This window comes from Stegostoma tigrinum, chromosome 5 (genome assembly GCF_030684315.1).
Source record: "Stegostoma tigrinum isolate sSteTig4 chromosome 5, sSteTig4.hap1, whole genome shotgun sequence".
NCBI classification, from domain to species: domain Eukaryota; kingdom Metazoa; phylum Chordata; class Chondrichthyes; order Orectolobiformes; family Stegostomatidae; genus Stegostoma; species Stegostoma tigrinum.
The window spans coordinates 118,057,717-118,071,541 of record NC_081358.1 but is presented as its reverse complement, the minus strand read 5'-3'; the positions used below and the strand labels follow the sequence as shown (position 1 = coordinate 118,071,541).

The 13,825-nt window shown below is 42.0% G+C and overlaps 1 protein-coding gene across 1 annotated transcript in view; it reads left to right on the top strand.

The window, feature by feature from the left end:
- The window catches only part of LOC125451748 (centrosomal protein of 192 kDa-like), a 214,670-nt gene that overhangs the window by 44,594 nt on the left and 156,251 nt on the right, over positions 1-13,825 (top strand). The window contains exons 18-20 of the mRNA XM_059646356.1: positions 135-298; positions 7,342-7,491; positions 12,276-12,423. Of these exons, the coding sequence (XP_059502339.1) occupies positions 135-298; positions 7,342-7,491; positions 12,276-12,423 (462 nt within the window). The remainder of the gene's footprint in view (positions 1-134; positions 299-7,341; positions 7,492-12,275; positions 12,424-13,825) is intronic.

The window sequence follows — 13,825 nt, the reverse complement described above, 5'->3', positions numbered from 1 at the left end:
CATATGGACTGATACGTCCACGTGATTTAGTGTTGTATTTTATGTTGTAATGCTGCAGCTTTGGAATGGTTCGTCACAGTAAAGATGCTGCATAAACATAATTACAAAAATTAATAATACTTCACTTCTAACAGATGATGAGTTTGATCCTGAAGCATTTGGTGATGAGAAGCTGGACATTTATTTCAAACACTTGGTCGCACCAGGAATGCAGAGGGGTCATACTGAAGGACAAGAACTCCCTGAGGTCCATGCTGCTGTTCAAGTACCCAGTAATAATCCAACCATATGGCACCAGGTATGCTCAAATCCTGCTAATGCCATTGCACACTATGTCTCTAAGGTTTAATTATTACAATACAAATAAAAGTTTAATTTTGTTCATGATGTGGTATGACAGCACCATCTTCATTTAGGTTTGTGTGATTCAAAAGGATCATTCTGATCTTGGAGTCTGAAAACATCTGGGTGCACCCTATGTATTTGGTGTTGCCAGTTTGCTTTTTGTGCACATAAGGATTCATAATGATCCAACCCTGCAGCATAATTACTTCCATGTTAGCCATTTTAAATAGTGAGCTAAATCTCTATGTATTTCAAAGTAACTACTTGAGCTTAGCTGTGATAAGATGTTTAGTCTGTCCCAAAGTAGCTTATCATCAATCATACTGGTAACTTGGAATAACTTCTATTTCTCTCAGGCTACAACATCTTGAATAGAAATCCAATATGCAATTTGACACTTGATACAATTAGATGCTCCTAACATTTCAATTGCCAGGTTTTCTGGGCTATCCTTAATGAAATGTTTTCAAATCCCGCTAATGAAGCACAGTTAACTAGTAAAATCTTGAATTTGCTTTTCAGATTAAACATGTACGAGTTTACTATCATTCAACATCATTGCATCATGTTGACGGACTCCACCAATGCCACAAATTGTTGTCAAACTGCATGCTCCTCTGCACTAGTTGGTATTCTGTATCAGACTACCCATACTTGTTTCAGTGTGAATCAGGAGAGTACCTCACTGTTTTTTTTTTGTTTACAAGCAGACAAAGTGTGACTTGCAGGAAACTAAAGACCAGAAAGCCATAAGATTCCATGGTTCTGAGGAACCCAAAAAAACTTTACAAAAGAATATCAGAACAGCAATACAATCTATCATACTTGTACAACTTGTATTTTGACAGCTGGTATTAATGGTCTCAATATAAGTAACAGATTGTGATTGTACACCCCACAGTTCAGAGCAAATGCAGCCGAGACAGATGTCATTGCTTTGTGAGCAAATCACCTGCCCCCACACAGTTGTCATCCAATCACATTAAATGTCAAGGGATCAGCTTTTTTCACCTGTGGGAACTCCCTATCAGTTGCTTTCATAAGGATCTGCCTCAATGACTGTTTCCTTTTCTGCTTGATATTTTTTTTCTTTCATAGACCTGTGTTCCCTTGGACTCTGGAAAGTGCACTCCATAATTTATGCACAAGCACAATTCTAGCTTTTCACTGACTATCAGCTTCAGCATCAATCTAATCTGACTATGTAGAATGAAACTAATACTGCTTGTGGTTTTTCCTTCACCCTTTTAGGGCAGCAATGTGGCTCAGTGGCTAGCACTGCTGCTTCATGGTGTCAGGGACTTGGGTTCAATTCCACCATCAGGTGACTGTTGGTTTGTGTGGTATTTGTGTATTCTGCCTGTTTCTGTTTGGGTTTCCTCTGGGTCCTCCGGATCACAGCTCAGATGTGCAGGTTAGGTGTATCGGCCATGCTAAGTTGCTCGTACCCATGGGAAATGCAGGATTACAGGGATATGATATGATATGGTGGGATTGGTCTGGATGAAATGCTGTTCGGAGGATTTGAGGTGGACCATTGGGTCTGTTCCCACACCGTAGAGATTCCATGATTCTTTCCAAGTGCTAGGTTAAAATAGAGCTCCCAAAGTATCCAGAACGTTTCTTGAGGCCTTACGCCAACACTTGGTTGCCTCGTAATATCTGGAACTAGTTCCTGAGCTCTCATAGTTTAGAGTAATTTAGAATAAGAATAGCCTTTATTGTCATGTGCACTCGAATTAGTGCAGCAAAAAGTTTTTTTTTGTAATGCCACCTCATGGTGCTGTCTTAGCTACAGATACTTTGTCGTTACAGAATTGAAATAATTTTTATTATCATTCAGTATTTTTATATAGCTTTTAAAAAAAGTCTTGAAAGTACTCAAGTTATGGGCCCTTTTCACTGAGTGTGTCTGATGGGCTTCAGAACATGAGGCCTTGCTTCTTCCATGCACTGACCTCCTACCACGGACTCACCTCCAGGACCTGTCTGCCTGGCCAGCCTGCGATTGCTCTGCTCCTGCTCCCACTCTGGGCTCCAGCGCACATCTTGCTTCCGAAGCTGGCCTGGTCTCCGACTCCTCGCCTAAGCCTAGCTGGTCTTGCACTTTGTTCTCCATTCTCTCCCAGGTGCCAAAGTTTAGGAAATTAAAAGTGGGTTGATGGGAGAAAAACTGCATCAAAAAAGGGGAGGGGGGGGTGAAAAAAAAGGAAAAGGAACTGGCAACCAGAGGAGCTGTGGCAGGAGCGTCTTACTCTGTCACCATCTTGAGTTTCAGTTGTTACTAACTCCTTTTGACTTCTGAAATCCCTTCCGTAACTTTCTTGCCAGTAAATTAGCACTGCCTGACATGGAGCCTATATCTGAGCCTTAAAGAATAGAAAGGCCCTTTGGCTGATTGTATCTGTGCCAGTTGTCAAGCACCTATCTGGTCTCCCCTTTTTCTTAAGTTGTATATTGTACAATTTCAAGTGATCACCTAAATATGACTTGTGTTTTTTAGTTACTGCCTGAAAAGCTAGCAGAGGCAATGTTGCGAACCCACTGGGGTAACACTCAGTTAATCCCAGTTGGTAATTCCGGTTTCAACTTGCTCACTGAGAACAAATCAGTTTTCACGAAACAAGTCCTCTGCTCCTGACTGCATGTTGCAGGAACCCATGGCCTCAAAAACAGAGTTGGTAATAAGTATTGACTTCCTTGCTGTGCAGTTACGTATCTATTCTGGTGACTCCTGCTTTTTAAAAACTGCTCTTTCTCCTTAGGAATCAATATATTTTTTTTTGAAAGGCACAAAACTAAAAATACTTTGTGCTTTGCCTCTTGCTATGAAGCCAGTTTTGGAATTAATTTGCCAAATTGTTTAGGATCTTATGGGAGACTCATCAAGAAGTTAAGATCCCATGTGAGATGTTGTCAAAAGCCTTACTAAAGTCCCTGTAGCCTGTATCCAATGCATTGCAATCATCCAAATATTTAGACTCCTTCTCTAAAACTTTGGAATCAAAACTGTCTGATATCATGAACTCCTGGTAAAGCCATGCTGACTATTCTTGATTTTAATTTTTGCCTCTCCCAGGTGCTTGATTCTGTCCCTCAGATCTTCTCCTCCCCCCTCCAGTTGTTATTCTAAAAGTAATGTTACACTTGCTGGCTTCTTATTCCCTAGCTTATTCAGGAAAGGTCGGGGGAATGATGGTGCCAGGTTAGCTGCACTCCACTCCCCTTTGTCCAGGAGTTGAAAAATAATGTTACAGACTCCTCCACTCTCTAACCTTGCCTCCCGCAAGAGATTGGACCTCATTTCATTTGGGCCTGGGGCCTAAACCAACTAAAGGCCTGTTTAAACTGCTAATATCTCATTTGTCAATTATTATAATTTGTTCAAGTATATCATAGTCCTCTTCCCTGACTCCTATCCCTAAATGGTTTTCTATTAAGACTATGGATGTGAAATACTCATTTAAAACTTCAACTATGCCTTCACATTCCTAATGGTCCTCACTGCTTTTGCCTGGCTATTTTCGTGCCCCTAATATGCTTTTGGATTTTCTTGTACCTAACTTGGCAGAGTAAGTTAACAGTGTGAAGCTGGTAAACACAGCAGGCCAAGCAGGATCTCAGGAGCACAAAAGCTGATGTTTCAGGCCTAGACCCTTCATCAGAGAGGGGGATGGGGAGAGGGAACTGGAATAAATAGGGAGAGAGGGGGAGGTGGACCGAAGATGGAGAGGAGAGTGTAGGTAGGGAGGGGATAGATCAGTCCAGGGAAGACGGGCATGTCAAGGAGGCGGGATGAAGTAGTAGGTGGGAAATGGAGGTGCAGCTTGAGGTGGGAGGAAGGGATGCATGAGAGGAGGAACAGGTTAGGGAGGCAGAGACAGGCTGGGCTGGTTTTGGGATGCACTGTGGGAAGGAAACGAGCTGGGCTGGTTTTGGGATGCAGTGGGGTGGGGGGAGGGGAGAATTTGAAGCTTGTGAAGTCCACGTTGATACCATTGGGCTGCAGGGTTCCCAAGCAGAATATGAGTTGCTGTTCCTGCAACCTTCAGGTGGCATCATTGTGGCACTGCAGGAGGCCCATGATGGACATGTCGTCTGAGGAAATGGAGGGGGAGTTAAAATGGTTCGCGACTGGGAGGTGCAGTTGTTTATTGTGAACCGAGCGTAGGTGTTCAGCAAAGCGGTCCCCAAGCCTCCGCTTGTTTTCCAGAATGTAGAGGAAGCCATACCGGGTACAGTGGATGCAGTATACCACATTGGCAGATGTGTAGGTGAACATCTGCTTAACATGGAAAGTCATCTTGCGGCCTGGGTTGGGGGTGAGGGAGGAGGTGTGGGGGCAATGTAGTGTTGTGTTTTTGTTTTGTTTTTGTGATGCACTCTCTTTGATTCTCTTTTTTTAGTAACCACTGGACTTTATGTGTGCTTCAAGGACTCCGAACACCAGAAGCCCTCTATCTACAAAAACCTGTTTTTTTTTTCACTCCATCAATCCTGTACATCCGTCTGTGTGGAGTTCTTTATATATTTTTGTTCCTTTTTTTTCTCTTTTGAAAAAAACACTTGGCCTTACAATTGCGTTTATTTCCTTTTTGAAAGAATCCCAATTTCTGATGTAGTCTATGCTACAAGTAGCTGCTCCCTGTCCACTTTTGGCCACATCCTGTTTTATCAGGTTGAAATCAACCTGCTCCCAGTTCAAAACTGTTTTCTGGTCCTTCTTTGACCGTTACCCTGACTACCTTTTTTAAATCTTGTTGAGGTATGGTCACTCATGGAAATGCTGTGCCATAAAATGAGGTTCAGCACTATCCAACTACTTATGGGACTTACTGCAGACTGGATACATCTTAAGATTTTCCACCCTGCCTCTAAACAATTCTTACTTATTAATGTTGGGAAAGTTGAAATTTCCTGCTATGATTATCCTATTACTTTTACACCGAAGAAATGTGACTCAACAATTTTGACCCTTTTGCTTTAAGTTTTTACCTAATGGCCCAAGTTGAGGAGCCTTCTAAGATACTATACCTCCTTTATTACAATTATTAGTATCACCGCTTTCTTTTTTTTTAAACCCCTCGCTATACCCCAGAATATTGAGCTCTGTCCTGTCCCTCCCTCAACGGTCTATCCTTGATAGAAGTGGTGTCTTATCTCCAAGTTAATCAACAGTCTTACCATGTTTTACCTTATGGTTCTCTGTTTCATTTCAGCTGGCAAACTAGTATAAAGCCCCAGTAATGGCACAAGTTCATTGCGCCCCCCCCCCCCCCCACACCTTCCCCCTGCCAGACCCACCACCACCCTCCCAAACACAATCCAAAAACACGTAGACACACACCATTTGTGGTTCAGGAACTGACCCTGTGAAATAGTAATTTTAAAGCCTTCTACACTAACCGTACATTCATGTGCCCTATCGATATCTTTCCGTGCCTAGTAACATATGGCACTGCGAATCATCCATTCTTGTGTAGAACCTCCTCCTTTTTACTGTCTGTTATTAGTAATATGACCTGTGACAGCCCCCTCCCCCTGGCTTCTGAATGCTTTGCAACTGTCAGAAACGTTCTTGACTCCAGCCCCGGGGAGGCAACACACTATCATGAAGTCACCTCAGAAATTCCTGTCGGTGCACCTTGCTACTGAGTGTCCTACAAGTATACAGCTCTTCCTTTTGTCTATTCTCTGCTTGTGTTGCTGAGCTCTGACTACACTCCCCAGAGGAACCTTCACATAGCATTTTCCAATGTAGAACAAAATCTGTTCTTAAGCTTTTTTTTTGATTTCCTACAGTGTGGAAACAGGCCCTTCAGCCCAACAAGCCTATACCAATCCTCAGAGCATCTGACTTTGGCTCATCCCCCAATTAACCCACCTAACCTACATGTCCCTGAACACTATGGGCAGTTTAGCCTGGCCAATCCACGCATCTTTAGACTGTGGGAGGAAACTGGAGGGAACTATACTCAGGCACGGGGAGAACGTCCACCCAGACAGTCATCCAAGGATGGAATAGAACGCTGGTTCCTTGTGCTGTGAGGCAGCAGTGCTAATTACTGAGCCATCATGCTGCCCAAGTGCGATGCACTTTGGGGCTTTCCTGACTCTTTGCCTCCCTTAATATGACTGACGGTCACCCATTTCTTCCTGACTACACTTTCTTAAGCTGTAGGGTGACCAGACCTAACCACATGCGACCAATATAACACAGCCTTGTGGAAACAGTGAAGTGCCTCCACTTGCACTCGCGCTCCAAAATCTGATGCTAAAGCTGACCAGACATCGAGATGCATAGCCTGCAGGATGTGTGAATCTTCAGAGACAAGATTTCTTTCATACTGTGCCACACATGTTTTTACCTATGTTAAAATAACAACTTGCCCAGTACCTACTAATTAGTTTATTGCTTTATGCTGATGTCATTTTAGTAAGGCTTTTCAGGTCTGGCTGGTTTCCTGTGGGGATTTAGCTGCTGTTGAGCTCGATCTGGGCCTTGGCTCTCAGGTTTTTATTGAGAATCTCTGACAACATTTGCTCTGCTCCACTCCCTTTAGCTACACGTGAAGTCAGCAGTAGCCTGTAGATTAGAAAACATCATCCTTGATCATGTTCTGAGCCCCATTTGTGTCTGCATTCCCTATGTGCTTCACAGTGACGTTGACTTGCTGCACCCTTCTCAGTTCACTTCACAGTTGTTCTGACTGCTGCACCTTTCATTCACACTTCGTCTAAGCTCTTCAGTGACACCGCCACCAGAATGAGAACCCCTACTCCCCCAATTTGCTGAGTGGCCTATTTGAAATTGTACTGTCCTCACGCTTGGCCGTATTGCTTGGTATCTTCTAATTGTCTGGTGTTGCAGTAATGTCATTTAGTTCTAAGTCTTCAAACCTCTGTGAGTGAAAAGAGCTGTTTTGCTGGAAATAATTATTAAACCATTTTTCTGGTTAAAACTGTACTTTTGAAGGATTGTTTGTCATGTTGTAGGATAATTTTCAAATGCCTCCTGTTCGACAAGCAGCTACTGGAATGGATTCTGCACCATCAAGTGGTGCAGATACAGAAGATGAGTTGGAGGCTGTCCAACAGAGTACTTCGCAAGGACAATTATTGATCTCTAGTTCAGCAAGGCAGTTGGTATGTATATTATTCTTGCTTTCTAGATTTCTTAGAAGTAAAACTCTAAGTGCTTAGTGCACACGTTTTGAATATGCAATATCTATGAAATTGCTTGAAAATTATTTGCTCAATCTTTTCTTAGATTTGCAAGTCATCACCACTGAATTTTGTCATTTTATACACAAGATTTGGGTATGACCCTGTCAGTCTACAGCTTTAGAAATCTTTGGGGATGGCATATTGGCTGAATGTTCAGACTGCTGCCTCACAGCACCAGGGACCGAGGGTTGATTCTCACCTTGGGTGACTGTGAAGTTTACATGCTGTCCCCATGTCAGCTTGGATTTCCTCCCACAACCCAAAGATGTGCCTGCTAGGGGGATTAGCCATGGGAAATGCAGGGTTACAGGGATAGGGTTGGGCTTAGTTTTGGACTCGATTGGCCCCAATAGCCTTTTCCCACACTGTAGGGATTCTGAGAACTATCCCATTTTAATAAGGTAACAATTCCATAACATTGGGGTTAGTGTATTGAAGTGGATGGTTGAAAAAAAATTCTAACCAGTATATGGGATAAATAAAGACTATCTGTGAACTGTATTCTAGTATTTAGCTATCTTTTAAATATAAAATAATGGGACAAAGACTGACTCTACCTTCAATTTACCTGTAGCCTAAAATATTAAATTCACTGTATTGAGTTGCATGCTCTTTGGTTGTAAAATTACGCCAAATATCCATTGAGTAAATGCCAATAGTTCAAGAGGAAACTGGTTTTGATCTTCAATCTAGGCTATTTTAGCTCAGCAAGAGTAAAGTGCTGCAATTAGCATTATATTATCCTGAGTTTCAGCATGCAGTGAAATGGCTGCATTTCCCAACTGTAATTGTTCACTAGTTTTTGCTCGAAATGAGGCATATATGACACTGACTGAGAACCATCTGGGACCTGGCTCTTTTTTGCAACCTGTTGGTATTTGTAACTCACTTTCAAGAGAAAATTGTTGTGCAAAGTACATGAAAAATGACAACCTTTATTGTATGGGATTTGGCATGCAGGAATATGAACATGCTGTTACAGTTGTGCAGGATATTGGTGAGACCAGGTCTCCTCATTTGGGGTCTCTTTTTTTTTCTACCTTGCCCCCTTTTATGTGTTTATGGGATGTGGGCATTTCTGGCAAGGCCAGTATTGTCCATGTTTGGTCACCCAAAGGGTCTGGAATCTCTTGTTGGCCAGGCTAAGTAAGGATGGTGGTTTTCCTGAACTGAACCAGATTTCTTTTTTGAACAGTAGATGGTGGTTATCTTTGGCCATTAGCATTTTTTAAAAAAAAAAGTTCCTGTCTATTTCATGTTTGTTCATCTGCCATTCCCAAAATATTAGCTTGGTTGGGGGTGGGGGGGGAGATCTGAATTATAGTACTAGTAGAGTCACTTTACCATGACAAGTGTTCGCACATTGTTATATTTCTTTGAAGGCAGTGCAGTGAAAGTTCACTAGATTGATCCATGTAATGCATTTACTGAAGGGGTTCAATTATGATAGTGACATTGAATGTCAATGGGTTATAGTTAAGTTTGTTCTTTTTGCAGGTGGTCATAGCCTGACACCTGCTTGGGAAAATTAGAATGCTGGAATATTATTCCGAGTTTATATATCAACTTTCTGAAAAGATATGGGTGTTTTTGCACACTGATCATTTGAATGCAAGTATGCAGGTGCATCAAGCAGTTAGGAAGGCAAGTGACATATTGGCCTCTGCAAAATGGTTTCAGTACAGAAGTAAGGAAGTCTTAATGCAGCTGTACAGGGTCTTACTGAGACCACAGCTTTGTCTAAGAAAAAGTATACTTGCTGTAGAGAAAATTCAGCAAATGTGCACCAGACCGATTTGCTGCGATGGCAGGTTCCTCATTTAAGGTGGTTGCACCAACTGGGCTGTACTCACTTGAAGTTTAGAAGAATGATATAGGACCTCATTGAAACATTAAGTCCTGTGTCTATTATATCAAACCCTGTTAAAGATGATGATTCCCCTGACCAAAGGATCTAGAACAAGTCTCAATATGTAGTCGGCCACTTCCAGCTGGGGCAAGGAGAAATTTCTTCTCTGGATGACAACGCTGTGGAATTCTCAAATAAACACGAAAGAAGTGTGGTCACTGTTTTAAGAAAGAAAATAGATTTCTAACTAAAGGCATTCAAGGGTATGGGCAAAGAGCAGGAACAAAAAATTGAGGATCAGCATTGGTCATGTTTGAATGGTGCAGTGGGCTCAAAGGCCTGTTCCTCCTGCTACTTTGAGTTGGGCTGGGAATGCTGCTCGGAAAAACTCCTACAGTGATAACCTTGAAGTAAGATAAACTTCCAACCACACTGATTTTCATTTTGTGCTAGGAATGACGTCACTGCCCAGTGGAGATCACCCCACCCCGGGGATTTTCATTGAATCCAGTTTTACCAGGACAACTTGACATATTTGAAAGCTGCCTTGATAACTAGTGCATTTATGCTCCCTTGGCTTGTGGGTTTCAATTCTTTTGTCCTTTCTCTTTTTCTTTTGAACCAAAAGTATGAGGTCAGGAGCCAAGTCCCCCTGGTGAAATCTGAAAGTGAGCACATTTTCTGCTGCAAGAATCCTTCGAGAGTGCTGTTGGAAAAAGTGTTTATCAATTTGTCCAAGAGTAGGCTGTGGCCATAATTAGCTGAGTTGTATTCATCCTGCTTTTTGTGTACAAGTCAAACCTGGGTATTTTCTGTTAGGTAGATGCAAGTGTTGTAGCTGCACTGGAACAGCTTGGCTTGGGGCTCAACTAGTTCTGGCACACGAGGCTTTAGTGCTGAAAGGGTATAGGATGATGTGCTAGTAACTTTTTTGGTGTCCAGGACCTTCAGCCATTGCTTAATATTTATAGGAAGTTGAAGAGTGGAATCTGAGAAACTCTGGATGTGAGTTTGCTTGCTGAGCTGGAAGGTTAGTTTTCAGATGTTTCGTCACCATTCTAGCTAACATCATTAGTGAGCCTCCGGTGAAATGCTGGTGTTATTTCCTGCTTTCTATTTCTGTTTAGGTTTCCTTGGGTTGGTGATGTCATTTCCTGTTCCTTCTCAGGATGGTAGATGGGCTCCAAATCAGTGTTTGTTGATGGAGTTCCGGTTGGAATGCCATGCTTCTAGGAATTCTCGTGCATGTCTCTGTTTGGCTTGCCCTCTTGGCATCAGGGTAGCCCACAAACCCACCAACACACTAAAACAGCAGCTAATGAAGTTAAAAGACCCTGTACAGACAACAAGCAAAACAAATGTCATCTATAAAATACCTTGCAAGAACTGCGACAAACACTACATTGGACAAACTGGCAGAAAGCTAGCCATCAGGATACATGAACATCAACTAGCCACAAAACGACATGACCCACTGTCACTCGTATCCTTACATACAGATGAGGAAGGACACCACTTTGATTGGGACAACACATCCATCCTAGGACAAGCCAAACAGAGACACGCACGAGAATTCCTAGAAGCATGGCATTCCAACCGGAACTCCATCAACAAACACATTGATTTGGAGCCAATCTACCATCCTCTGAGAAAAAGAACAGGAAATGACATCACCAACCCCAGGAAACCTAACCAGATAAATAGAAAACGGGAGATAACACCAGCGCTTCGTCGGAGGCTCGCTGATGATGTTACCTAGAATGGTGACGAAACGTCTGAAAACTAACCTTCCAGCTCAGCGAGCAAACTCACATCCAGAAACTCAAACTGAGCTACAAATCTTCTCAAAACTCGCTATCTGAGAAACTGCTTGAGGTCAAGGTAGATAATCCACTTTGCACTTGAGTGAATTGCTAAGGGTTGCCATCCTCATAAGAAATTTTGGAGCATGGTGAGGTACTTCACCTGAGGAGGGAACCTCGTTCTGAAAGCTTGTGATTTTTTTAAATGAACCTGTTGGACTATAACCAGGTTTTGCATGACTTCAGACTTTTTACATTGTGTATGCCTTTCTCCATACTTAAGAATGGGGATGATTGTGGAGCCTCATCTCCCTGTTATTTGTTTGTCATGACCATTCATGAATGAATTCAGTTGAGTTAGCGTTAAGATGCTGCAAAGATCACAGTAGATTTTCCAACAGCTTCAACCAGAGCAGCCTTTTGTTTTTTCAGCTTGTTTCCTCTGATCCAAACTTAAATATAAGCCTCACCTGTCTTTCACATTGTTAATGATACACTTCATGGTTTTGCTCTGCTTCGAACTTGGGTCTGAAGTAATTCATTTTGATTGATGTTTCTCTGAACTGCAAACCACACTAGTTACAAACTGTCATTTATAAAACGTTTTGGGTTTTATTTTGGAAACAACTAGAGCACTTTGCTAAGTTCCACCTGCCTCCATGACAACGTAGTCTGTTATGGGTTATTGTCAAACTGACAAATACTTCTTTGAAGTACTATTTCTGCACGGAGTACAGGTATGGTTTTAAGTTTTTGGCCAAGTCAGTCTGCCGACTGTTTAAAAGCTCTGTCTCTATTCTGACTGTGTTCTTAAACCTGCAGTTTTTTAGTTTACGGAATGTAATTTAAATTGTATTCTAAAATGAGTAAACTGTAAAGTAAATATTTGCAAACTTGCTGTCCTGGTTGAGGTAAGTTACTTTAACACAGCCAAGATTGAACTTGAATTTTTCAATTGCATACCACTACATTATGGCAATGAATTTGATAAGTGAACAATGTGTGAATTTTCAATATGAATTATCAACTTACTATATTAATTTATAATGCAGCTTGGAGGGAGCAATCATCCCAACTTTAGACCAGGACTGGAAGGTGGTAGTTCCGATGAGTCTATTGGACCACTTGATGAAATAAATGATGTCGGATTTGAATTTCGAAGGAGAGCAGAGGGTCAGGTCATAAACTCACCAGTTGTGGGTAAGCACAATACTGCTGTGTGCAAGACTGCTATGTTATCAATTTTCATACAGATGATACCCAGCCAAAACTGCATGAATTTTTTGTGCTGGCTGTGATTGTGTTTCTAAAACTTGTTTCAGTCACCACTTTCTTGTGCATTTAACTTATGGTGTTTTTTAAAGTTGTTTTTTGGTAGAGTTTCAGCTTAAAAATGCTCTTTTACACTGAACATCTTAACTTGATGATTCACTGGCTAACCAGAACTTTCTCTCAGATGAACACCTGACTTTTTTTTTTCAAGGTGCATTTTTGAATCTTGATGCAAGGTTTGGTGAGAGTTGGCATGTTTTGTTGAGCCAAGTTATGTCTGAAAATCTTTTGGTCTCCAGTTGACCTAAGGAGTGTTTTTTTTTATTTCTAGATAATTTCAGAATATTGTCTTTATTCTTGGCATTTTCTTGTGTTCAAGAAGTTATGTGCAATATATTATTTCCGATAAGAAGTTAGTATAAAGAGGTCTTGAACAGCTTGTTCCAGCTTTGGTATTGTTCACTGATTTGTCCCATCTTTTAGACTTTACAAGCTCTATTCCCTCGAGCTTGGGGTTCAATGGACTTGTCCTTTCTTTGCAACACTTGGCAATCCTGGAGCAGGGGACAGCCAGCAGTGACCTGCCCTTTTACATCGTGAATCATGGGGTGGGGAAGGATTGGCTGCTGCAATTCTGAGACCATGTTCGCATCCCAGTAGAAAATCGCTGCTTGTCTTTAACGTTGTGACAATGATGTCTGACAAGACCCAAGTGTGAGGTTGTTGTACAAGTTTAGGCAATTAATAAATAATTGGGCCTGTGACTTAAAATAATTTTTAATGTGATTGGAATCATTTAGGGGTTAGTTTTGGACCAGTGCAGACTCAATGGGCCACAGGGCTTTTTACTGTGCATTAAACCATATCAAAGGCTAGTTTCCCCAAAACAGGGGTTTGTGTCGAGGGTTTTGAAGGAAGACGGAGGTCGGGAGTTAAATTTACACTTGATTACAGAGGCTTGGGTGAGACAGCAGTATTGTACTGTGCCTCCTGAACTTAGAGAAGGAGTGCATTGAAGGTTCATCTGAGCACTTACTGAGAGGTTGGGCAATCTGAGAGATTGAGGAGACTGGGCCAGTTTTGTCTTTGGACTTCCTGGGACTGAGGTGAGAAGGATGAGAAGTTGATCCCACTCTAGCCTAGGACATTTTGTTGAAGGGTCCTAAATGGATTCTCCCTCCATCCAATTCCTGGGACCAATTTTCAACATTGTGGCTGGTCATTCGGCCCATCAGGTCTGCAACACCCTATCCCTGTAACCCCATATTTGCCATTGATCCCTATGGCCTGCGCATTCTTTGGACACTGCGAGGCAGTTTAGCATGCATAT